The 26,774-nt window shown below is 38.3% G+C and overlaps 2 protein-coding genes and 1 long non-coding RNA gene across 5 annotated transcripts; 2 read left to right on the top strand and 1 right to left on the bottom strand.

Moving 5' to 3' along the window:
- Nucleotides 1-582: 582 nt before the first annotated feature.
- Nucleotides 583-25,779, top strand: LOC309715346 (rho GTPase-activating protein 42-like). 3 transcript variants are annotated; one of them, XM_082548392.1, is made up of 6 exons: nt 583-669; nt 15,565-15,628; nt 19,358-19,453; nt 19,548-19,609; nt 23,803-23,874; nt 25,511-25,779. In XM_082548392.1, the coding sequence occupies exons 2-6, from the start codon at nt 15,595-15,597 to the stop codon at nt 25,571-25,573; spliced, it is 327 nt and encodes a 108-aa protein (XP_082404518.1). In that variant the 5' UTR covers nt 583-669; nt 15,565-15,594; the 3' UTR covers nt 25,574-25,779. The 3 variants fall into 3 exon arrangements, with proteins under 3 accessions (XP_082404518.1, XP_082404517.1, XP_082404516.1); XM_082548391.1 differs by lacking the exon at nt 583-669 and adding an exon at nt 14,148-14,210; XM_082548390.1 differs by lacking the exons at nt 583-669; nt 15,565-15,628 and adding an exon at nt 16,144-16,764.
- LOC309715349 lies at nt 12,848-13,944 on the bottom strand. Its single transcript, XR_014279186.1, has 2 exons — nt 13,836-13,944; nt 12,848-13,453 (listed from the first exon to the last, which is right to left on the bottom strand). It is a non-coding gene; the product is annotated as an uncharacterized lncRNA (long non-coding RNA).
- LOC309715348 (BUD13 homolog) lies at nt 25,584-26,774 on the top strand (the record flags this gene model as incomplete). Its single annotated transcript, XM_082548394.1, is given in 5 exon segments — nt 25,584-25,624; nt 25,727-25,776; nt 25,779-25,907; nt 26,059-26,140; nt 26,373-26,774. Coding segments are annotated over 5 exon segments (396 nt in total), but the record flags the coding sequence as incomplete, so codon positions are not given.

The following is a 26,774-nucleotide window of genomic DNA, read 5'->3' as shown; positions in this document are numbered from 1 at the left end:
TGTATATTTATTTTCTTACTCTTCTTATATATATTGTTTGTTTACTTGCACTGATGTAACTGGAGCTTAGTCGTCTCCTTGTTCAGTCTGACGTCACTAGCCGTGTCTGGACCTAAACTCTGCTGCAGGTCCATATATCAAACGATAACTATGGCATTACTAAGCGTTGAAAAACTGTCTAAAGTCTTTCATCTTTAATAAAATGATCAGCGTTCTGCTCTACCAGGTGTAACAATTGAGTTTAACATCCAGGCATCCATGAAAACGGAATTTATGACATTTAACGGAGTTAGAAGTTAGCAGGGAGTTAGCTCGCTAGCTTCTATCTAAATACAATATAGCATGTCCTGACTGCCGGGTTTTGGAAACAAATGAAAACGTACAGCTCTGCTATCACTTCCAACATAAATGAAGACAGAAAGCTAAACAGCAGTGACGTTTGTAGGGTTACTGAAGTTGGGCTAGCTGGTATATAATGATGTGCTACGTGACCGCTAGCAACACAGCTATGTTAGCATAATATAAACAAGCTAACTTTTTTCCCACTCGATAAAAGTTAACGTGAGTGTTCTCGGTGGTCAGGAACAAATGTAATCGCATGGCAGGATGCTGTAAAAGGACCAAACTTCAGCCAGGAGAACAACTGAGATAATCCATCCACAATACGAGGTTAGTCATTCATATACTGCTGCATGGGCTGCAGTTACATTCTAAGGTTTTAAAAACTGAGCTTAAATAAATGATTAGCGGTAATAAAAGCTGAGGGAGGTCAACAGTGATCACTGACTGTTTTAGGAGCTTTTTGAGATTAAATAGAAGAAAATACAAAACATTAAACATGTTAACAACACAAAAGCCATATTAAACGCAGACTACTTTAGGCCCGGAAGTAGGATTTGTCACGTCATCACTTAACCATCGGATAGCATGTGAAATAGATGACACTTTCAACAGTTATGTCCAGATTAAGGGGGACTACAGAAGTGTGTATACTAAAAAAAAGAGAGAGAAAGAAATTTAAATAAATACAGCATATTTGTGCTTCACAGTCAATTCAATTTTATTGATATACCGCCAGATCACAAGAACAACCTCCTCAAGGTGCTTTATACTGTAAGGTAAGAACCCTACAATAACACATAGAAAACCCCAACAATTAGCACTTGGCGACAGTGGGAAGGAAAAGCTCTCCTTTTACAGGAAGAAACCTCCAGCAGAACCAAGTTCACGGAGGGGCAGCCACTTGAACTGACCCTGTGTGTGTGTGTGAATGACTGGAGGGAGACAGGACAAAGACAGGCTGTGGGAGAGAGACAGAAAGTATTAATATTTAATGATGCAGAGTAGTGTACAAATACAAGGAGAGCGAAAAAAGATGAGTGAAGAAGAAACACTCTGTGTATCATGGAAAGCCCCCAGAACCATAAACCTATTGCAGGGTAACAAAATCTCCCGAATCCAAACTGGGAGCTGGTTCCATAGAAGAGAGGCTTGAAAGCCAAAGACTCTGCCTCCCTTTCTACTTTCAAATGCCCAAGGAACCATGAGTAAGCCAGCACTCTGAGACTGAAGTGGTCTGTTGGGGTTATATGGCGATACGGAGTGGTTGATTCTCAAGCTTTAGCTTACATATTGTGTGAGAGAGTGATATTATACCCCTTTCGTCAAAAAAAGTGACAGGTTACTTCCGGAGCTCATTAATTATTCATGAGCTCCGGAAGTCCGGAAGTAATTAAATTATCCCCTAATTAAATTATTCATGAGCTCCGGAAGTCCGGAAGTAGGAAGTAATTAAATAATAAAAATATGATATTCATAAAAATATGATATTCATAAAAATATGATATTCATAAAAATATAATTGATTATTTAGAAAGTTTCTTATATATCAAAAATAGCATTCTTTTATTTCTTTAAGCAATTAAAAAATTTATTTATTTTTTTATGCTCAAAAAACGCCATCTGGTGGCGGGTCAGTGTGTGTGCGCGCGCCCGCGCGCGCCCGAGGCTGTGTGTCTCCGGACCGTGCTCTCTCGGGCTCCGTGCTCATGTGTTTAAAAATGTATTAAACCATATTAAAATTGTTTAGTTAAACTTGTGCTTTTGTAACGTTCAGTATGGCCACAAACACATGCTGCATGCCTTGGGGGAAAACTTTATTTAGATTTATATGCATTTGTAGATTTAGAATAAAACTCATACTCGCGATCCCCTAACCCTCCTTAGATACATAAGCAGGGAAAACTCCTTAAAAAACCCTCCGCGATTTCTCCAAAACCCTACAATAACTTGTTAGGGTACCCCCTCTATTCCCAAAACCTTATATTCGATAACAGGGAAAATCCTGAAAAAATCCTTAGTCTTTTTTCTCAAATTCAGCGCCCCGCGGCTCCCTTCATGCTCAGCCAAACAAAGCCAAAACTCCTTTTAAAAATTTCTCCGCGATTTCTCCAAAACCCCTAGAATAACTTGTTAGCTACCCCTCTATTCCCCAAAAAAAAGCGCTATAATCCAAAAACATTGGGAAAGCTCCTTACTCTTTTTTCTTCAAAAACTTGCCTCTTGCTAGCTACCTCTAAAATTCTACGCAGAGTCTAAGTTCTACCTCGCTCATAATCGCACCGACCCGCAACAGCTTCCAGAGCACAATTTTTTCCTGCTTGTTCGCTCCCCGCTCTGGTCCCGAATGCGCTGCTTACCTCGTTTGAAAATTCCCCCCTTAGACCAACTCCGCCTTACTGCGCCCCGCTGCCAATCACATAACCCTTGCACCGCTCCCTTCGCACCCCGGTTAGCCAATCCGCTCCAGGTCTGATTTTACGATCTCCCGCTGATGTTAAGACTATCTTCGAACCCCCAGAAGACATCTGACTTCAGACGTATCAACAACTGGCGCCGCTCAGACTGCTTGCGAGTTCGCATAGGGAGCGGCCGATTTCAACAGCAACTTGCGTCTCTTTCCTTATCCGCATATCATTCGGTAAGTGTTAATCTTCCTCTCTAACTACATTTTTGCATTTTCCTTTTTACCATTCTGTCAATCCTTTCATTTAAAAAAATAAATAAGTATCACAATGGTTTGTAACAGGTACAATACACCATCCATCCATCCATTCGCCTCCACTTATCCTTTTCTCAGGCTCGCGCGGTGCGCTGGAGCCTATCCCACGTACAATACACTTTAAAAAATATATAAGCTCCACTTTTAACTCCCGTAAAGGTTTATACATTACATGTCTACATCACCTATCATGGCCTCATCGGGTATCTCATATCATCTTGTTATTGTTATGTTATGCTCCTTTGATATTTTGCTAGTTTGCGTGTTTTAAAACTCTTTTTGTTTTTCTTTATATTTTTAGACCCAGATGTGTTAACCTGATCCCTGCGAAACACCAGCTCTGCGTGGATTTTGACCGCGAGTGACCGGATGTTGTTTCCGGCCTGAGGTTGCCTGAAATGCCGTGAGGCTCGTTTGAAAGATTGCGCCCGAGACCAACTCCGCCTCCAAGGCATGCCTACCTTTAGCTGCCACCAGTGAGATATCAGAGCCGGGCTCCACATATCCAATCAGGAGCACGAGCAAGACAGCTTTTGCAGACTCTCCAGAAATATACAAGTCCTTACCAACTGCTCTGCAACCCAGTGTTTCTGGTCCCCTCACTAACATCGCTTTTTGAGATATTTTTTATGAACCACCAAAAAAGCAATTTTACCCCACAGACTGGGTCTGAGGGCAGCAGCGGGGACAAATGATTGTAATGAAGCGACGGACATTTCATGGCTGGTCTTGCATAATCGTGAGTTATTATGTCATATGGTGATAAGTACATAGTTTTGCAAGAGGCATACAAGCACTGTGGAAAAAGTAATCATAAAACTGTTTTTGTGAACACCCTACGTTATGCTTTAAAAAATGTGATACATGTAATGTGATCATCAAAGAACATGATTTTTTAAAAAAAAAAAAAACTTTTATTCTTATGCTTTTAAAGTATGTCAGATTATCTTAAAACACTTATTTGTATGTTATAATGTTTTTCTTACACCATGTGTAATTTTTATAGACACCTTATTCATTGTATCAATGTGTAATTATGTATCTTTGATAAATAAATAAAATATTTAATCTTGTATTTGTGTACTTTCTGGTGATTCAATAAAAAATAGTCACATATCGCTCTGATAAACACAGATGGCTGAAAGAAATGTTTGATGGAACAAAGGAAACAAGTGTCTTGCTGCTAAACTTTTAAGTCACCATGGTTTAAATGAGAAAGTCTGTATGTAAAACAAGAAAAACTCCATATCAGTGATATCTACAAAGGTGTACTCATTTCTTTGTAATGGTACTTTACTGTTCCAATGAAACAAAAAGAAAATCTCATTTTTAAAGTACATTTTTCGGCCATCCTGACCTATTTTCAGGGGCAAGAATGTTGATGTTAGACTGTGTTTTAAATCAGGTTGTGATCTTAAACTAACTATCACAGCACTGATTTCAGTTGTAATCTCAATTAGAATCCCAATTTGGCTTTTCTCCAGTCAGTGTTATGGTGAAATTTAACTTGTTCTTTTGTGTAATTGCACATGGCCCAGCAAAGGACCCCTTAGTAAGCTGTACAGCATAAGTTTTCAATTCACTTTTGTCAGAAAACTTCACAGTATGAGAAGTTACAGCACAGTTTCTCCAAACGTGTGGTTCTTTTTCAGCCAGCGTGCTTTTAGAGCATCTACATTAGCTCATGTAGTAAAAGTACAATCAGTAAGTGTACTTTAACATTTGAGATTCCGAGTCACTCTTGCTTAGATCATGTGAACTATATCATGAACCTTTTTTTGTATAATGCATTAAACGTGTTCAAATCAGTTTAGTTAAAATAAATTGAAAATAATCTAGAGACAAGCAACTCCTTTTTAGCTTCTGTTATGTATTTACCTCTCACACCTTAATCTAGATGTTAGTGTTCTCAGAGTTAACATGTCTCATGTTGCCATGTTGTATTTCTAATACCCAGCCTCAGTGTTCGCCCTGTTGACCCTCAAATCCAAACACCAATGATCTAGATATTCACAACATTCATAAGGAGATTCTTAAGGTCTTAAGTTTTGTTGTTTTTATGTTTTACAAAAAAAAACTTCACATTTTTTATATTTTTAAACGAAAGTGACATGCAAGGATATTTTTCTTTAGTGATGTTGCTTCAGCAATCTCAAATACTAATTATTCTGGGAATTTTTATGGTCAAACTATGTGATTTTCCAAATGTGTGTGTGTGGAGTAAAATGACCTTGTTCTTATGATGTTGTCACCGTGAATCATTTAGGATTAACAACACAAATTGTATCGATAGCAGAAACAGTCTTATAACTTATAATTCTCACACGTTACCGCTAGTTTTACAAACGCAGTCTTCTTCAGCTCTGTTTATGTAGCTTTTATGAAACTGATTTTCCATAGTACAAGTAGAATTTAATTTTTCTTTGCTCTCCAGTATAAATGCAATAATTTGCAGGCTTTTTACTGAAACTCTCACAATGCAACACTCAATGCTCAGAGCTTCATATATCAACAGCTCTGAAAATATCTTCTTTTTTAAAGTAATGTAGGACAGGATCTCTCACTCTCTGTGTCTCAAAAAAACCCAACTAAACTGGCAATCACCACTAAACAAATGAAAGTAGTTTATGGCTTTTTTATCAGCTGCATTTCTTTCATTTATGTATTGATCCCATTGTTTATTGGTAATGCTTTTAGGTCACTGTTTTAGCATGTCTGCCTCACACTCCATTTAAACAGTTTAACAGATAGTGGGGTCTGGTAAGGAAGTTGGGGGGAAGCAGACAACTCCACAGGAAGAGTCTTTTTGTCTTTTCTCCACTGTAAAAGATAGCAAGGCAGTGTGAAACTTTCTTTGCGGGAAAGACAAAACTGAGAGCCATGCTAGGCTCAGTGAGAGACTCTGCTCACCCTCTGCCCCAGCGATGGCAGTCCCTCACCAAGCTTGATTTCTGTTCTTTGTCTTGATTAAAGAATGTTAGCTACCGCTCATCGCTTGTCTGCAGGCTTTATTAAATGGAAAACTTCCACAACAACCTCTAAACAGTGGTTTATGGCTTTTTGTCACCTGCAACACCATGTAACACTTGGATGTTAGATTCTTTTACCAGTCAGTGTTGTTAGCCCCAACCCCCAGGCTCCAGCTGTCTGAGCTCTAACCCTGGCTGCCAAATGTCCCCCTGAGGCCTTTGTGCCTTTTACCACCAGACTAAGTTTGTAGTCCTATCTACTAATATTATTTTATTTTTTTTATTATAGCACAAGGTTCAGTTAGGTTACTACTTTGACTTCCTCAATTTGAGCACATTTCTGACCCGATACTTTATCAAGCTTTTACTCGAGTGTTTTTGACACTAGCAGCTGTACTTCTACTTAAGTGAAAATTGCCTGCAATTTTGCCACCTCAGTTGCCACTTTTCTGGAGTTTGTACACTTTTTATATTGAAACGTTCAACGTTTTACGTGTTATCCTTGATCACAGTTCTAAACAAGTTAACTTTCTTCACTTCAAAGTAACCCAAAAAAGAAACTATATGTCCAGTTCTCTTTACTCCAAACCTGGTTTAAGGCTATGCTGTTGTTGTGATATGGCCATACAAATAATATTAAGTTTAATTAATCTTTTAAAAAAATGGCTGCTTCATGGCTACCTGTTCAGAGAATTTGCAGACTTTTATGGAAACTGTCACAATGTAACACTCTCACTGTCAAAACATGGTTGATCCATGTTTCTATGAACACTGATTAATATATCAACAGCTCTGAAAATCCTTTTTTTTTTAAGTAAAGCAGAACAGGATCTCTGTATCTCTAAAAATCCCAACAAAACTGGCAATCACCTCTAAACAAATGGAAGTAGTTTATGGATCTTTATCACCTGCAACACCATGTAACACCTAGATGTTAGACTCTTTTACCATCACATTTGCAAGGGTTTATGTGTTATCCTTGATCACAGTTCTAAATAAGTTAACTTTCTTGACATAAAAGTAGCCCAAAGAAGACAAATATATGTCCAGTTCTTTTTTACTCCAAACCTACTGATCGGAAAACATTATGTGATGCTGGAAGTTTTCATCCTATCCATCTGCAAAACAAGTTTACCTGTAAGCCAACACATTAGACGTAAGCAAATTTGTGAAATTCCTGAACAATGTGCTTTGTGGAGTAGCAGTAGTACTAGAACTAGTACTAGTAGTCCTAGTATTCTGCAGCAACCAGGCTTCAAGAGTGATCACTCTTCTGGCTTTCAAATGGTGAAAACATGTCACAGTCTTAACCGCAAATCAGAAATGTTGGTAAATTTAAAAAGGAATTTAAACGTCAGCTTTGACATAGACACAGACTTTATTAATGCCACACTCAGGAAATTCACATGTTACACATGATTTAGCTCACGTGCTAAAACCCCAGAGCAATAACCACATCAGCATCATTAGCCTGAGTGTTGATCCTCCAGGTGAGTGAGTGGAGTTGAGTGTGTGTGTGTGTGTGTGTGTGTGTGTGTGTGTGTGTGTGTGTGTGTGTGTGTGTGTGTGTGTGATCAGAGGTGAAGCTGCTTTCTGCAAAGTCTCATCAACAACCAGGAAGAGTCTAAAAGCACTAAATATGAAACAGACCATTTACCATACCCAACACTGAGCTCCTGCACAGTCAGATGGAGTGAAACATAATGTCCCAGTGGTGTTCTGTTGGATTTAGCAGGTGAGCATTGTTGCCAGTCAAAACCTTTTTTTGGAAACTCTTTACAAGAATCAATGTAATTATTTGTTTTACTTGAATCAAATGTATTGGTTTATATACCTGAAATAAAACTTTTTTTGGAAACCCGTTACATCAAATAAAACTTTCTTGGAAAAGCATTGCAAGAATCAATCGAGTTATTTGTTTTACCCCATTCAAATCTATTGGTTTCATTACATCAAATTAAATAATTTTGGAAACCCGTTACATCAAATAAAACTTTCTTGGAAAAACTTTACAAGAATCAATGTAATTATTTGTTTTACTTGAATCAAATGTAATGGTTTATATACCTGAAATAAAACTTTTTTGGAAACCCTGTACATGAAGTAAAAGGTTTTTGATCTTGTAAGTTCTGGCTTTAATATTTTCAGCTGATAAAGTGAACTTCATACAAACTCTGTGTTAGAAAAATCAAACTGTGTCTCGTGCGGGTGTATTGTGACTGCTCCATCACAATGTATAATTTGACTTGTGAGGTACACACAACAAGGCCAACAAGAAAAAGTGAATTAGAGATTCATTACAAAATACAAAAAATAAATAGTGCACAAATTTAAAACAAGCAAAACACCTATGCAAGAGTAACTACTAATGATTTACAAATACTTGTCATATACAACCAATACACTCAGAGAATTTTACCATATCAGTATAAAGCTCTCTGTAATTCCTGGACAGTTCGTGAAATAATTTAAAATTAAATCTGCACTTCAGTTAACTATTCTTTTTTAACAACAGGTTTATGTCTTAGATCTACGGATACAGCTAAAACACTCTGCTTGTATAATGCTGTATTCTCTCCCAGCTTATCCTTTTCTCACAACAGGGTGATTCCCAAAGTACGAGTCAATAAAACAATCACTCTAAAAACCAGAACAGAAAGATAAAGTTGCAAAATAAAAGATTAAGGATTGTGTTTTTATAGCATGTAGTAAACTATCCCCTTTTTCTAACACAGAGTTTGTATGAAGTTCACTTTATCAGCTGAAAATATTAAAGCCAGAACTTACAAGATCAAAAACCTTTTACTTCATGTACAGGGTTTCCAAAAAAGTTTTATTTCAGGTATATAAACCATTACATTTGATTCAAGTAAAACAAATAATTACATTGATTCTTGTAAAGTTTTTCCAAGAAAGTTTTATTTGATGTAACGGGTTTCCAAAATTATTTAATTTGATGTAATGAAACCAATATATTTGAATGGGGTAAAACAAATAACTCGATTGATTCTTGCAATGCTTTTCCAAGAAAGTTTTATTTGATGTAACGGGTTTCCAAAAAAAAGTTTTATTTCAGGTATATAAACCAATACATTTGATTCAAGTAAAACAAATAATTACATTGATTCTTGTAAAGAGTTTCCAAAAAAAGGTTTTGACTGGCAACAACGCTCACCTGCTAAATCCAACAGAACACCACTGGGACATTATGTTTCACTCCATCTGACTGTGCAGGAGCTCAGTGTTGGGTATGGTAAATGGTCTGTTTCATATTTAGTGCTTTTAGACTCTTCCTGGTTGTTGATGAGACTTTGCAGAAAGCAGCTTCACCTCTGATCACACACACACACACACACACACACACACACACACACACACACACACACTCACACACACACACACACACACACACTCAACTCCACTCACTCACCTGGAGGATCAACACTCAGGCTAATGATGCTGATGTGGTTATTGCTCTGGGGTTTTAGCACGTGAGCTAAATCATGTGTAACATGTGAATTTCCTGAGTGTGGCATTAATAAAGTCTGTGTCTATGTCAAAGCTGACGTTTAAATTCCTTTTTAAATTTACCAACATTTCTGATTTGCGGTTAAGACTGTGACATGTTTTCACCATTTGAAAGCCAGAAGAGTGATCACTCTTGAAGCCTGGTTGCTGCAGAATACTAGGACTACTAGTACTAGTTCTAGTACTACTGCTACTCCACAAAGCACATTGTTCAGGAATTTCACAAATTTGCTTACGTCTAATGTGTTGGCTTACAGGTAAACTTGTTTTGCAGATGGATAGGATGAAAACTTCCAGCATCACATAATGTTTTCCGATCAGTAGGTTTGGAGTAAAAAAGAACTGGACATATATTTGTCTTCTTTGGGCTACTTTTATGTCAAGAAAGTTAACTTATTTAGAACTGTGATCAAGGATAACACATAAACCCTTGCAAATGTGATGGTAAAAGAGTCTAACATCTAGGTGTTACATGGTGTTGCAGGTGATAAAGATCCATAAACTACTTCCATTTGTTTAGAGGTGATTGCCAGTTTTGTTGGGATTTTTAGAGATACAGAGATCCTGTTCTGCTTTACTTAAAAAAAAAAGGATTTTCAGAGCTGTTGATATATTAATCAGTGTTCATAGAAACATGGATCAACCATGTTTTGACAGTGAGAGTGTTACATTGTGACAGTTTCCATAAAAGTCTGCAAATTCTCTGAACAGGTAGCCATGAAGCAGCCATTTTTTTAAAAGATTAATTAAACTTAATATTATTTGTATGGCCATATCACAACAACAGCATAGCCTTAAACCAGGTTTGGAGTAAAGAGAACTGGACATATAGTTTCTTTTTTGGGTTACTTTGAAGTGAAGAAAGTTAACTTGTTTAGAACTGTGATCAAGGATAACACGTAAAACGTTGAACGTTTCAATATAAAAAGTGTACAAACTCCAGAAAAGTGGCAACTGAGGTGGCAAAATTGCAGGTAATTTTCACTTAAGTAGAAGTACAGCTGCTAGTGTCAAAAACACTCGAGTAAAAGCTTGATAAAGTATCGGGTCAGAAATGTGCTCAAATTGAGGAAGTCAAAGTAGTAACCTAACTGAACCTTGTGCTATAATAAAAAAAATAAAATAATATTAGTAGATAGGACTACAAACTTAGTCTGGTGGTAAAAGGCACAAAGGCCTCAGGGGGACATTTGGCAGCCAGGGTTAGAGCTCAGACAGCTGGAGCCTGGGGGTTGGGGCTAACAACACTGACTGGTAAAAGAATCTAACATCCAAGTGTTACATGGTGTTGCAGGTGACAAAAAGCCATAAACCACTGTTTAGAGGTTGTTGTGGAAGTTTTCCATTTAATAAAGCCTGCAGACAAGCGATGAGCGGTAGCTAACATTCTTTAATCAAGACAAAGAACAGAAATCAAGCTTGGTGAGGGACTGCCATCGCTGGGGCAGAGGGTGAGCAGAGTCTCTCACTGAGCCTAGCATGGCTCTCAGTTTTGTCTTTCCCGCAAAGAAAGTTTCACACTGCCTTGCTATCTTTTACAGTGGAGAAAAGACAAAAAGACTCTTCCTGTGGAGTTGTCTGCTTCCCCCCAACTTCCTTACCAGACCCCACTATCTGTTAAACTGTTTAAATGGAGTGTGAGGCAGACATGCTAAAACAGTGACCTAAAAGCATTACCAATAAACAATGGGATCAATACATAAATGAAAGAAATGCAGCTGATAAAAAAGCCATAAACTACTTTCATTTGTTTAGTGGTGATTGCCAGTTTAGTTGGGTTTTTTTGAGACACAGAGAGTGAGAGATCCTGTCCTACATTACTTTAAAAAAGAAGATATTTTCAGAGCTGTTGATATATGAAGCTCTGAGCATTGAGTGTTGCATTGTGAGAGTTTCAGTAAAAAGCCTGCAAATTATTGCATTTATACTGGAGAGCAAAGAAAAATTAAATTCTACTTGTACTATGGAAAATCAGTTTCATAAAAGCTACATAAACAGAGCTGAAGAAGACTGCGTTTGTAAAACTAGCGGTAACGTGTGAGAATTATAAGTTATAAGACTGTTTCTGCTATCGATACAATTTGTGTTGTTAATCCTAAATGATTCACGGTGACAACATCATAAGAACAAGGTCATTTTACTCCACACACACACATTTGGAAAATCACATAGTTTGACCATAAAAATTCCCAGAATAATTAGTATTTGAGATTGCTGAAGCAACATCACTAAAGAAAAATATCCTTGCATGTCACTTTCGTTTAAAAATATAAAAAAATGTGAAGTTTTTTTTTGTAAAACATAAAAACAACAAAACTTAAGACCTTAAGAATCTCCTTATGAATGTTGTGAATATCTAGATCATTGGTGTTTGGATTTGAGGGTCAACAGGGCGAACACTGAGGCTGGGTATTAGAAATACAACATGGCAACATGAGACATGTTAACTCTGAGAACACTAACATCTAGATTAAGGTGTGAGAGGTAAATACATAACAGAAGCTAAAAAGGAGTTGCTTGTCTCTAGATTAGTTAAAATAAATTGAAAATAAACTGATTTGAACACGTTTGATGCATTATACAAAAAAAGGTTCATGATATAGTTCACATGATCTAAGCAAGAGTGACTCGGAATCTTAAATGTTAAAGTACACTTACTGATTGTACTTTTACTACATGAGCTAATGTAGATGCTCTAAAAGCACGCTGGCTGAAAAAGAACCACACGTTTGGAGAAACTGTGCTGTAACTTCTCATACTGTGAAGTTTTCTGACAAAAGTGAATTGAAAACTTATGCTGTACAGCTTACTAAGGGGTCCTTTGCTGGGCCATGTGCAATTACACAAAAGAACAAGTTAAATTTCACCATAACACTGACTGGAGAAAAGCCAAATTGGGATTCTAATTGAGATTACAACTGAAATCAGTGCTGTGATAGTTAGTTTAAGATCACAACCTGATTTAAAACACAGTCTAACATCAACATTCTTGCCCCTGAAAATAGGTCAGGATGGCCGAAAAATGTACTTTAAAAATGAGATTTTCTTTTTGTTTCATTGGAACAGTAAAGTACCATTACAAAGAAATGAGTACACCTTTGTAGATATCACTGATATGGAGTTTTTCTTGTTTTACATACAGACTTTCTCATTTAAACCATGGTGACTTAAAAGTTTAGCAGCAAGACACTTGTTTCCTTTGTTCCATCAAACATTTCTTTCAGCCATCTGTGTTTATCAGAGCGATATGTGACTATTTTTTATTGAATCACCAGAAAGTACACAAATACAAGATTAAATATTTTATTTATTTATCAAAGATACATAATTACACATTGATACAATGAATAAGGTGTCTATAAAAATTACACATGGTGTAAGAAAAACATTATAACATACAAATAAGTGTTTTAAGATAATCTGACATACTTTAAAAGCATAAGAATAAAAGTTTTTTTTTTTTTTTAAATCATGTTCTTTGATGATCACATTACATGTATCACATTTTTTAAAGCATAACGTAGGGTGTTCACAAAAACAGTTTTATGATTACTTTTTCCACAGTGCTTGTATGCCTCTTGCAAAACTATGTACTTATCACCATATGACATAATAACTCACGATTATGCAAGACCAGCCATGAAATGTCTGGAGAGTCTGCAAAAGCTGTCTTGCTCGTGCTCCTGATTGGATATGTGGAGCCCGGCTCTGATATCTCACTGGTGGCAGCTAAAGGTAGGCATGCCTTGGAGGCGGAGTTGGTCTCGGGCGCAATCTTTCAAACGAGCCTCACGGCATTTCAGGCAACCTCAGGCCGGAAACAACATCCGGTCACTCGCGGTCAAAATCCACGCAGAGCTGGTGTTTCGCAGGGATCAGGTTAACACATCTGGGTCTAAAAATATAAAGAAAAACAAAAAGAGTTTTAAAACACGCAAACTAGCAAAATATCAAAGGAGCATAACATAACAATAACAAGATGATATGAGATACCCGATGAGGCCATGATAGGTGATGTAGACATGTAATGTATAAACCTTTACGGGAGTTAAAAGTGGAGCTTATATATTTTTTAAAGTGTATTGTACGTGGGATAGGCTCCAGCGCACCGCGCGAGCCTGAGAAAAGGATAAGTGGAGGCGAATGGATGGATGGATGGTGTATTGTACCTGTTACAAACCATTGTGATACTTATTTATTTTTTTAAATGAAAGGATTGACAGAATGGTAAAAAGGAAAATGCAAAAATGTAGTTAGAGAGGAAGATTAACACTTACCGAATGATATGCGGATAAGGAAAGAGACGCAAGTTGCTGTTGAAATCGGCCGCTCCCTATGCGAACTCGCAAGCAGTCTGAGCGGCGCCAGTTGTTGATACGTCTGAAGTCAGATGTCTTCTGGGGGTTCGAAGATAGTCTTAACATCAGCGGGAGATCGTAAAATCAGACCTGGAGCGGATTGGCTAACCGGGGTGCGAAGGGAGCGGTGCAAGGGTTATGTGATTGGCAGCGGGGCGCAGTAAGGCGGAGTTGGTCTAAGGGGGGAATTTTCAAACGAGGTAAGCAGCGCATTCGGGACCAGAGCGGGGAGCGAACAAGCAGGAAAAAATTGTGCTCTGGAAGCTGTTGCGGGTCGGTGCGATTATGAGCGAGGTAGAACTTAGACTCTGCGTAGAATTTTAGAGGTAGCTAGCAAGAGGCAAGTTTTTGAAGAAAAAAGAGTAAGGAGCTTTCCCAATGTTTTTGGATTATAGCGCTTTTTTTTGGGGAATAGAGGGGTGGCTAACAAGTTATTCTAGGGGTTTTGGAGAAATCGCGGAGAAATTTTTAAAAGGAGTTTTGGCTTTGTTTGGCTGAGCATGAAGGGAGCCGCGGGGCGCTGAATTTGAGAAAAAAGACTAAGGATTTTTTCAGGATTTTCCCTGTTATCGAATATAAGGTTTTGGGAATAGAGGGGGTACCCTAACAAGTTATTGTAGGGTTTTGGAGAAATCGCGGAGGGTTTTTTAAGGAGTTTTCCCTGCTTATGTATCTAAGGAGGGTTAGGGGATCGCGAGTATGAGTTTTATTCTAAATCTACAAATGCATATAAATCTAAATAAAGTTTTCCCCCAAGGCATGCAGCATGTGTTTGTGGCCATACTGAACGTTACAAAAGCACAAGTTTAACTAAACAATTTTAATATGGTTTAATACATTTTTAAACACATGAGCACGGAGCCCGAGAGAGCACGGTCCGGAGACACGGGCGCGCCCCCGCGCGCCCAGACACACAGCCTCGGGCGCGCGCGGGCGCGCGCACACACACTGACCCGCCACCAGATGGCGTTTTTTGAGCATAAAAAAATAAATAAATTTTTTAATTGCTTAAAGAAATAAAAGAATGCTATTTTTGATATATAAGAAACTTTCTAAATAATCAATCATATTTTTATGAATATCATATTTTTATGAATATCATATTTTTATGAATATCATATTTTTATTATTTAATTACTTCCTACTTCCGGACTTCCGGAGCTCATGAATAATTTAATTAGGGGATAATTTAATTACTTCCGGACTTCCGGAGCTCATGAATAATTAATGAGCTCCGGAAGTAACCTGTCACTTTTTTTGACGAAAGGGGTATAATATCACTCTCTTGTGTGTGTGTTTGAGTCAGATATAGCACATTTTTAACCCATTGCTCAGTACGAGTAACATGTCCATGTCATTCTCCCTTATAGTCACTGCACTTTGTCCCACATTTATTTGGTCCTACGTTTATTTGGATCTGGTCACATTAGTTGTCATGCATTGGGGGTACTGAAATACAGTAGGACGTGTTCTCCTGGAGTCTACCACTGGGATGTTAACAGTGGATTGGTTTCTAGGTCCTATTGGCTGCCTGGGACCTCCATAGATCAGGTGTGCTCTGGATTCTCAGTGGGCTTGTTTTGTTGGGGAAAGTAGCTTAATACCTTTGTTGAGCAGTTTTTGTGGTCTGGTTTTCATCCACTTGTAGAGGCTGCTGTTACTGGGGAGTGTAACTGCGATGGGATGCATGACTGGTCTGCAACAATGTCCAGGTGGGTTGGTAAGTGTCAAAACACCACCCAGTGCCAGCACCCAAAGTATCCCAGATGAACACTGCATTGTAACAGGCAATCAGTGTTAGTTACCCTGTAGTTATGTAGTTAATGAGGTGGCTCATCGATGTACAGTACATCTAGGCGTCTCTAGTTGTCTGTGAGGAAAACGGGGTTTAAAAAAAAGAGAAAAAAAGAGAAAAACGGCAGGGTACTTTTTAATCCTTTAACACATCAGCTGACATACTCAGTTCCTTGTAACGCTTTCACTTCACCCGGAATATACTGACAATTAGCGCTGAAATGAAACAGATTTTCAGGACTTTAATTTGAGCTGTTGTGTTATTTAAGTATTTATTCATAGGAAAATAATTTATTTAAAAATTTTCTCGAGTATTTTCTATTATTAAAATTATTGTTGTTGTTGCTGCCGCTGGTGTTCATATTGTTAAAAACCTGTGGATCACAGAGTTATCGGCCCATTTGTATTCTTTGCCAAGTTTTCCACCAATTTCAGCACGCGCCAGCAGGAGTCTCCCGTTCCCATAGTAACAAGACTAGGATCCGTCCGTAGACAAAGTTAGCCAGTCTTTGCCGACTTCTTTCTTTGGTGCGACCAACATTAAGCCCTGTTAGTTACTCTGCACGGCCGTACGTCCGCTTTGCTTCACCTAATAAGTAAATAAGAAGTCAGCGCGACGCCTTATATGAAAGTAGCGACAGTAAGAAGGCTGGAGAGAAGCTGCATGGAGCTCGTTGTATAGCTTAGCCAAGCCTTCTCTATCAGAGACTCTGTTGTGTTCTTGTGTCCGGAAGTTCTGCTGGGAAAAAAGTAAGAAAGGCATGAAAAAGAGTAGCTGGAGGAAATTTCTGAGAAATTTGCTCGGAGCACACTGAAACACCGTTTGGTGTCTCGCCGAGGAGGCAGAGAAGGCGTCGTGCTGTTGTTCTCTCGTAATTAGCGGCGTGTATTAATCTAGCGATGGGTCTGCCGACGCTGGAGTTCAGTGATTCTTTCCTGGACAGCCCGGATTTCAGAGAGCGGCTGCAGTGCCATGAAATAGAGTTGGAGCGAACCAACAGGTTCATAAAAGACCTCATCAAAGATGGAAACATGCTCATATCTGCCCTTAAAAGTAAGTACGCGCTGATTAATAGCTGATTCTTGGGAGCGAATGTGCTTTACAGTTTGCAGTGATTTATGCAACCTGATCCAAAGGGAAGTCCTCTGGGTATCATTCCAAACAGAACCACTGTAGGGACTTGAACCTTGAGTGTCTCATTTTTCATTTGTGTGTGTAGTATGAGCAGGACAGTTTGGAAGGTAGTTACAGTGTTATGCACAGTGTAGGTCTGTGATATACACAGCAGCTATTGCGCGAGTTAATAATTAATAATATTTGTTCACCTTAATTTGTTGATGTAGGTCACCTTTACAATATTGTAGTCTGCTGTTACATACAGGTTTTAACTAGCAGAAAGCAGCAAACAGCTGACAACTGCCTTGAGGGCCCAAAACAGCAGGACCACCGCCTAACCTCCACCCACCAAGCTACTATTGGGTGTTACCTGATTTCGGCTAGATTACTGAAAATATATAAAAAGACCATGTCCACATTAACTATATCAGTGATGTTTTTGATTTTTTTTTTCTATAAACAGTGGGTATTTTTTTTAAAAGTGGCAGAAGAATGTTAATTTAGCTTGTTTTGCTTGGGTATTAGTACTAAACCTAAAGGCACTAAACTCTCAATTTCTTTAAAACAGAGGAAAACTGGAAATATTCACATTTTTGCACATATGAATCTTTATTATTATCACATTTGGGGTTTTTCCTGAATACAATTTTTTTTAAACGCCAGCCCCAGAATACCTTGTATTTATTAAATGGTTGGAAATAACTGGAACACGCAAATGCTATGCAAAGAAAGTCTTAAAGAAGGTTGCTCAGTCTCATGGCATTCACCATCAAATAACCTTACATAGTACAGGTCAGCCCCCAAAGATCGCGTTAATGACTGTGTGTTTATTAATTTTGACACCTTCATTTGACAGTATAAAGGCACATGGCTGGGTTACTGACTGGGTGCCATATTCTTGTCCTGATGACAGCTTTCAAACAGCATATACCTCCTTGTTGTTTGTAGTGTTTGATTAAGGTGGGGGGGTGGGGTTTTTGGCTCACCTGTTGGCTGAGGTCATCACCTGCCGCTGCCAGCTGTATACACACAAGGTCAAAACAAGGCAGAGGTTTGTCAGAAAACCTTACCTACTTCCGAACTGGATGAAGAAGAACATGAAGTCTAAAGAGGCTGAAGCTTCAATTTTATTGTTTGATCACCACATTTCAGCTTGCAGCTTTCACCAGGGTGAAGCAATAATACCACAAGTGTTGCTGGAGTTTTAACCTCTGTTAAAAGAAGCATGACCAGACTTCAAAAACAGTAAATATAGGACAAGAAGTATGCTTGTGAGGGACAATGTGGGACATATTACCAATGCTGAGAGTAAATCAGTGAAAGAGAGATATATTTTATTTGAATGTTTTCCAAATCTCTTGCTAAGTAAATATGTGTACTTTTTCGCATTAGATGTCTTACTCTCATGCATCCTCTCTCTCTTAAAAAAAAAAAAATCCCAGCAGCCTTTAAAACTGTTGTTAACTGTTCAGAGGATGATTTCTCTGATAATAATCTAGGTTTTAGTTCATCCATGAAATGGCACATCTCATTTTGAGCTGAAAAAAAAAACCTCTTGAGAATCACCTACCACTAGTTTTACACAGTTATTAAGGGTTTTCGAGTCTTTATTGTAGTTGTATATTTTATTGTGTTTATACTTCACAAAAGTCTCCAATGTTTGTGTTATTGTGGTGATTTCCACATGTTAACTTCAGGAGAACCTTGATGAAATGATGTCTTTTGGTTCAGCCTCTAAGTAAAAAGCCATACTTTGGAAAAAGTGTGTGCCTAACAGTGTTGAATTGTAAGATTGAGGGAACACGAGGGGGTCACCTTAAACACACAAGGTGTTTGACTGCTCTGTGACCACACAGATGTGAAATAACCTGAAAACCAGTCAAAAGCAAGTTATTTGACACCAAACAAACCCTCATCAGAATAAGCACATTAAGCACATTTTTCTGCACGAATGCAGTCTAGGACATAAACAGTCCTGGACACCAAATCGAGTGCAGAATGAAGTGGTTGTTTTGTTGTTTTCATACATTCAACCTGAACAAAGTTTTTGCAGTAATCTGGTGTACACTGATAGAAATATAAATGACAGTTTAATGGTTTTATTACCAGTTTGCAGTGGAGTGGTATGATTAAGATGTTTTCTCAGCGGCTGCCCTGCACAACAATCTCAGGGTGTGTTAATGACAGAATGCAGCCAAGTATTTTGTGTGCCTTAGAGAATAAACTGTGGTATTAAACTCTATTATTGGAGTGTTGTTTGGACACGTAAACACACAGGAGATTGTTGCAGGGTGTGGCACTTCATTTACATCACACTTGAAGAGACTTGTAGGAAAATATATTAATGGTTTATTACAGGATGGAATAAGTGATTTTTCCCTGCAACCTGTAGAACAAAGGGAGCATTTCAGGTGGCCGCTGATGGCAACTTGTGCAAAAAGCTAAACAGGCTAAGTTAAAGATGTTACCCGTAATCCAGCTGTTAACAATGCTTTAGTTGACGTAATGAACTTCTACCTGTCTTCCTCAGGTCTTTCTCTTGCTGTACAGCGATTCTCACAGTCTCTGCAGGAGTTTCAGTTTGAATGCATTGGAGATGCAGAGACTGATGATGAGGTCAATATAGGTGAGACAGAAATGCCACTTTTTACACAAGCTTGCACAATATTTAAGATATGCAAAGCCTTTTACAGCAGTGGGATGTGTTATTTATTTTGCAGCCCAGTCTTTAAAGGAGTTCTCTCAGCTCTTAAGCACCATGGAAGAGGAGAGAAAACGTCTGGTAAGAAAATGTGTGATTGTATTTGAGTGTGGGTGCGTAGAAATACAGACTTGGTAGCAGTTTGATACATTGATAACTAACTGTAGGATGTTTGTTCTTGTAGATATTTATACCTGTCATCTTTCTCTGGCTGACTATGCTCATCTCTTAAAAAAATTAACCAAACTTCTATCACCAAAGTCTAAACCAACCAGAAATGTGTTCGCACTCTATGTCTCCTGTTGAGTAGCAGAAAGCAGCAAGTGCATCCCATCTTTAAGCACCTGTAATTTTTTTTTAATAGTAAGAATTTGAAAATACTGTGGCAGCATGAAAGGGAAAAAATACCACTTGAATCTGAGGCTTCCTTCAGGTCTGCAGAACTTTATCATGAGAGAACTGAAACTAGCCTGTTTTGGTTCCCTCTCAGTTCTTTCTCAGTGTCATTTTGGCCGAGCTGAAACCATCTCACTGTACATTACCTTACTAACTACTATACACTGACCAAAAAAGGAGTAAATATTAAAAATAGGATCACCAGGAGGCTAGAAAGCAATTTCAAATGAATGCTAATGATCAACCCAATATGTGACTGTAAATGTGTTCACAACTTTTTCACCAGCCCAAGTGGACAAAAAAAAAACATGTTTATTCACCATTACTGATTAAGATTTAAGTCATTAGTTACTAGGGCTGCTCGATTATGGCAAAAATGATAATCACGATTATTTTCACTGAAATTGAGATCTCGATTATTTGACGATATTTATTTAACCCTTTAAGACCTACCATAGAACTAAGTCCGCCAGAGCTTATATTATTTTTTTACATGTTGTAGTGCCATTTGTGGGAGCATTTCAAGTTGCTATACAACTGATATGGCCCATATTTTAATAATATGTATGCATTAAGTCCATAGTAACTACATTAATTGCAAAAAAGTGCAATAAACTACAAAAAAATTGAAAATAGTTTTTGTTTTGTTTTTTACATATATTTCTACTTGGAGAAATTTAAGAGGTTTATCCCTTAAAACTTTAAATACAAAAAAGTTGCAAAAAATAGTTTACAACAACAGGAAATTTATTTTGAGTGTCTTCATAGTTTTATTTTTGAGATACACCAATTTTTATATACACTGCAGAAAAAACAAAAAAACAATCCTATGATGCAAATTTGCAAAGAAAACAGCAGGTGCATCAAAATAAACTATTTCCAGCAGTGCAATTTGAGTTCTAAGCATCTCAGAAACTATTCAGAAAAGTCAAACATGACCAGTATAGGTTTTTAAGGCCTACAAGTAAAAAACTACATTTCCGCGAAAATGACGTCACTTCCAGTTTCGGCCAGGAAATGGCGGACATGCGATAGTTCGCGCTGATGTCTGTTTCACTGTGGGAAGTGTTACTAACAGCTGATCGGATCGGCAAAGCATGTTTCTGGAATATTATGTTTTTGTTCCTGCAAGCGCTTTTTATGCAATTTTTGCAAAGCTATATGTGGAAGGAAACCGTGACCGAGGACAAGCTGATGGCATAAGATGTAAGTACAACTCCTCCGGTTTCATATACAAAACAAATTATTGCGCTAGCTTACACGGTTCAGGTTCTACAGGGATTTAAAAATCGTTACACAAAACGGAGCGTGCTGCTCTGACCGGATTTAAAGGGTTAACAATGAATTTAAAAAATAATATAAAATAGTGTGCAACACCACTGAAGTTTTTTTTAACCTCTCTTTTCAACCAACGGCAGTCAGTCTCCTCTCCAAATAACTTCTGCTTAGCTTTCCGAGCTTCCCTCGGGTCCTCTTAATCAGCGGTCTCCAACCTTTTTTGCGCCACGGACCAGTTTATGCCCGACAATACTTTTTACGGACCGGCCTTTAAGGTGTCGCGGATAAATGAGGGAGGGGCTAATAATCGGCTCAGTCATTTTTAAGGATCGTTGAAAGCCCAGATCGTAATCGTGATTAAAATTCGATTAATTGAGCAGCCCTATTAGTTACTATGTACAGGATTTCTGTTTAAAAGCTGAACTCATTCTTAGCCACTGTCACTTCCTCGAGCTCCTACTTCAGTCCAGTTCCCACAAGTCTGATTCACACCTTCTTTTTTTTTAGTGAATACGTTTTACCGACAGCACTTTGTGCACCATGGCAATTTGGGAAATGTCTTTGACTCAGAGAACCTCCATCAGTCAGAGGTCTTTGTTTCAGGGTGACTCGAGTCTGGCACAGTCTGTGTGAAGGCAAACCTGTGCGCATGTGCAATGTATGTGCATAGTATGCAACCTCATGTGTGTGTCTTTGTGGTTGTGAGCACGGTCTGGTTACAGAGGCACCATGTGGAACCTATTCTGCCAATTCCCCTGTGAGCGTGAGCACAGCCCCAGTGCCTGGGAAAGTCCATATAAGGGTCCTGTGTGTGTGTGTTTGACTGCCCATTTCTCTTTGTGAGTGTGTATGTGTGTGCACGCATTTCGATTGCATGCTTTTCCACTTAATGTGGCACTACTCCAACCCTTCTAACAACATCATTATTATCATTATTATGTTTAAGGGAAATTCCAGCAAATGAGTTCCTCTGAAATACCTACCCGTCCAACCTGAAAAGACCATTATTGTGACCTGACAATGGACTTCAGTCTCTTAGATTCCACTTTCATCCAGCTGAATGTAATAAGAAACCAGATCTCTTTTGGGGTATTAGGGCAGCACGAAAGTCAAAGTGAAAGTGGAGTCATGATGTGGGAGTGGGGGTATATTTATAGTCTGATGCTTAAATCAACTGAGACAGAACAAAGTAAGATTTGACCGACATTTGCAATATATAGACTCCTGACTAAAGAGGGCAGAGACCTAATGTAAACACCAGAGTCCTCAGTTCTGATAACCCCTCTGTACCACAGCCTCTCACTCACAAGTTTCTCATACATACTGCAGCAACTCAACCAGCAGAAATGTTACAGCAGTTTTACTGTAATTTTTCTGATGAAACAGGCCAGTGTTGGCCAATATTTTGTGAAATACTTTGCATCAGAGCTCTTTGGTTTGCAGTATTTCAATGACTACTGGCAAAAAAACAGTTTTATGTCTAGTGTTTTTAAATAGAGTGATGTGCAAAAGTCTTGAGCCACCCCTCATGTCTTTATCTTTTTCTAGGACAACAGGAATACATTGTATAAAGCAAAAAAAAAAAAAAAAAAGGGCATTTCTGACAAACCTTATAGTCAAAATTGGATATCACCACCGAGCAACTTTATTCTTCAACAAGACCTGAACTCTCTTTGGCAAGCTTTCTTTCTTCAAGTAGTCTTCAGGAACAATTCTACAGGCTTCTCGAAGGACAATCAGATTTTTTCTTTTTATCCTTTGGATGTTGGCTGCCTTTTGTTCCATTCTAATCTCACACTGTTGTTGTTGATGTTGAAGTCCAGGTTCAACATTATTGTGGGGAGGCCAATCCATGACTAATAGTGTTTCATTGTGTGTTTTCTATCCAGGTATGCAGTTTGTTTGGGATAATTGTCATTTTGCAAATGGTCAGATACAAAGACTGGATAGCAAATGTGTGAAAAAGGAGCCGATGTCAAAAGAAAAGCTTTAAAAGACCTTCAGAAAGTCTGGCTTTGGCACAATATAAAGGAATGTGAGATGGCTTGAGGCTTTGGCAGAGTACTGTATGTGCCAAGCATGACGAAATCATAACTAAATGTTTGTGCTGGGTGTTACTGTGATGTTTGAACAGCTCTTCAAGGTGATGAAGCTTAAGCTTTGTTTTTTTTTTTGTTATGTCAGCAGCAGGTAAAGTGTAGGCATTAAAAGGTGTTTGATTATTCAGATCATTTGCTTTGCTCAAATATACATACCTTGCTACCTCTGTTCTCAATAATTTCCATTTAAATAGTTTACAATTGACAAGGTAAATAGAGTAAATCTCAACCAGAAATTTGCTTTTATACAACAATTTGAAGTTTTCGATAGATTGTCTTGTTAGCATATTGATTTGAAATATTTTGAATTAAATTTTCCTGTTTTAAGGTAAAACTCTCAGAATAATAAAAGGCAAGCCTCTGCTGACCAGTTGATAAAAGCTATTTTGAGTGAGACGCTAAAGCCCTCATGGGAGCTGTTGCTTTATTTATGTTGCTTGTCTCGATATTTACTCGATATGACACACTGAGCTGACTGCATTTTCTGTTTTCATCTCTTAGATCCAAAATGCTGATGATGTTTTGATCTCACCACTCGAGAAGTTTCGGAAGGAACAGATTGGAGCTGTAAAGGTATACCTCCTCTTCTTATAGTCGAAGGGTCACTGCTGAGTAGATTATGAACATGGATGTTGCTTTCATTTGGTATGCAGCACTCTGGGTGGTGATCAGACAGATCACTCTGCTTCTTTCTGGTCCCGCTCGGGTTGTTAGTCAGCGATCAGAGAATCCAATTTGTCGAGATAAATGATGGATCACAGTCCAGTGTCAGCAACAAGGTCATGGGAACGGACGCTGGGAGGGCAAGAAAAGGAGCACGTCACAGACAGAGGGATGGTTGAACTCAGACAGACAGTGTAAACAAAAAATGAGTTTGGTGTCTGGTTTCAGCAGCTGTCTCGAGTTGTATAATCCAGTTTTATCTATTTTTTGGTTTCCTCTTTTCTTTTTCAGTGAAAAATAAGGATGTAGATAGCAGCATCACGTGGTCGATTACTAGTCCTGAAAATGAAATCAAAGCTCACTTCTTTGTATTACTGGAAGTAACTCCTCAGCCTGAAATGTTGCAGGTGTTTGCGTGAGAAATGCCAGTAGTCACTTCTCAGAGAATAGAGATACACGTGTGGCATTGAGAGCTACAGCTGTTTTTGTAAAAGAGATGTTATCGTAACTATTTTTAGTGTGTCTCTTCCAAAAAATGTGCTACTGAAACTCACAGTTCCAGCAGGATAAACTCAAAACTTTAGTGACTGCCTAACTTTTATCTGTAGAATAAAACAAATTACATAAGAAGTTAGGACGATGTGAGAAATTGAAACAAAAAATGGAACGCAGTGATTTGCAAATATAACCAGTTAAAGCTGCTCAACAGCCCCATATTTTTTTATTTCATAATGTCCAAATGTTTTCAGCTGCTGAAAGGTCTGGACTGCAAGACTTTTCTACTGTGAAGCCATACTGGTTGAGTAGTTGGCATTGTCTTGCTGAAATATCCAAGGCCTTCACTGAAAAGACAATCTGGGAGCACAAGTTGCTGTAAAACCTTCAGCATTGACGGCCCCTTTTAAGATGTGTAAGCTGTTAATTTCACAGGCACTGACGCACCCCAGGAGATTCAAACTTTTGAGCTGAGCACTGATAACAAACCAGATAAAGGTGTGTCTCCGCTTTAGTCTGACCACAGAGCAGTTTTCTGCTTTGCCTCAGTCCATTTCAAATAAGCGTTAGCCCAGAGAAGATGGTGGTGTTTCTGGAATATGTTCATATATAGCTTCTACTTTGTATGATAAAGTTTTAGCCTGTGGTGTCAAGAGAAAAAGTTTAAATATAATTACAAAAGACTGATTTTTTAAAAAAGGAGATGTGGGGGCCCACCGTAACCCTTTGTGTACGGTTTGTCAGAAAGTCCTTAATCCATAGACAGGTGGAATATGGGACTCCTAGGGTTAACAGCTTGCACACCAGCTGTGAGGAAGGATGGTGTTAAAGGCAGAGCTAAAGTCAATAAAGAGGAGGCGTGTGTAGCTCCCCTGGTGCTCCAGGTGCGACAGGGAAGCATGGAGAGATGTAGATGATGAGATATTTTAAAGCCTCGATTATACACGGACCACTGGAGACCCAACGACTGAGTAATCATTCCAGTTATACTTCTTTAAACTGCACTGCCTACGCGCATATGTAGTTGGTGCATTGTAATTGAAATTCACAGACACCCAAGAAGATTCGCAGATGTGGAAAGTATAAAACCCACTTAAGTCTGAACAACACTTAAGTCTGGTGAAAAAGCGGCAAGAGACGAGAAATACGCTCAGTGGGGAAAAGGGTAAATGTGCATGATCATTTCAAATATCACAGTTTATGTGATTATATCCACATAAAAAATTATAAAAGTGGTTCAATGGTTTATGTTAAAATGTATGTATAGGTTGGCACAGAGCCAGATGCATCAGCAGAAACTTGAGGACGCGCTGCACGAAGCCAGAAGCCACTGGCACGTCACCATGACGATGAGGATCTTGACCGCATGTTGAGAGAACAGGAAAGAGAAGGCGATCCTATGGCTGCAATGCTCAGGCGTAAAAAGGACCGTGGCACAAAAACACAAGGTGTTTAACATTATATATGTTTTATTTTATTTATGACTTTATTTTATTTCACCAGGTCAATCCTTGTAAGAAGCTTTTAAATAGCAGCAGTTTTGTTTTTGCTACTGTTTGTATTTTTATTTATTTGTATGTTTGTTTTGATTTTTTGTAGAGAAACCTCGATATAAAGGCCCTGCTCCACCTCCAAACCGGTTCAATATTCCACCGGGGTACCGCTGGGACGGAGTTGACAGGTAGAGTTTGTGCATCGGTGACAGAGGAAAACTGTTGAGGACAGAACTGTAGTTTAATATTGAATGTTTTTAATACACACATCAGTTTGTCATTTTGCACATTAATGGTAAAGAAATTGTGATCATTTTTTTCCACGTCTATATTAAATTTGCGCCTAATTGAATGGATTGTCTTTGGCCTTTTAGCTTGTCGTATCATAATTAATAGGGTTATTTTATTTGTGTCTTGCAGGTCAAATGGTTTTGAACAGAAACGCTACCAGAGGATGGCAGATAAAAAGGCTGTGCAGGAAGCGGCCTATAAATGGAGTGTGGAGGATATGTAAAGGCTTTCAGAAAATGATGAATCTGGAGCAGAGCTAAAGAGCACACCTTCTCAACCTTTATGTATAATTTTTATGCTGTTAGAACAACAAGACTAGATGCATCTACGCAGCAAAAGTTCTTTTTTAAATAAACTACATAGAAGAATTTGTTTCACCTTTCCAAACCCTTTTGATACTGTACCATGTGTATCAGATGGAACTGTACAGAAAAATGAAGTGAAGCATGTTCACAATTTTTGTAAGAAGTTATTCACCGTGGAGCAGAAGCTGTTGTGGTTTCAGTGTTTTATTAAAGAATGTTTTTGTAA

The sequence above is a fragment of the Aulonocara stuartgranti genome (genome assembly GCF_965226115.1).
Source record: "Aulonocara stuartgranti genome assembly, chromosome: 10".
Classification (NCBI taxonomy): domain Eukaryota; kingdom Metazoa; phylum Chordata; class Actinopteri; order Cichliformes; family Cichlidae; genus Aulonocara; species Aulonocara stuartgranti.
This window is presented reverse-complemented; position numbering and strand designations above follow the sequence as displayed.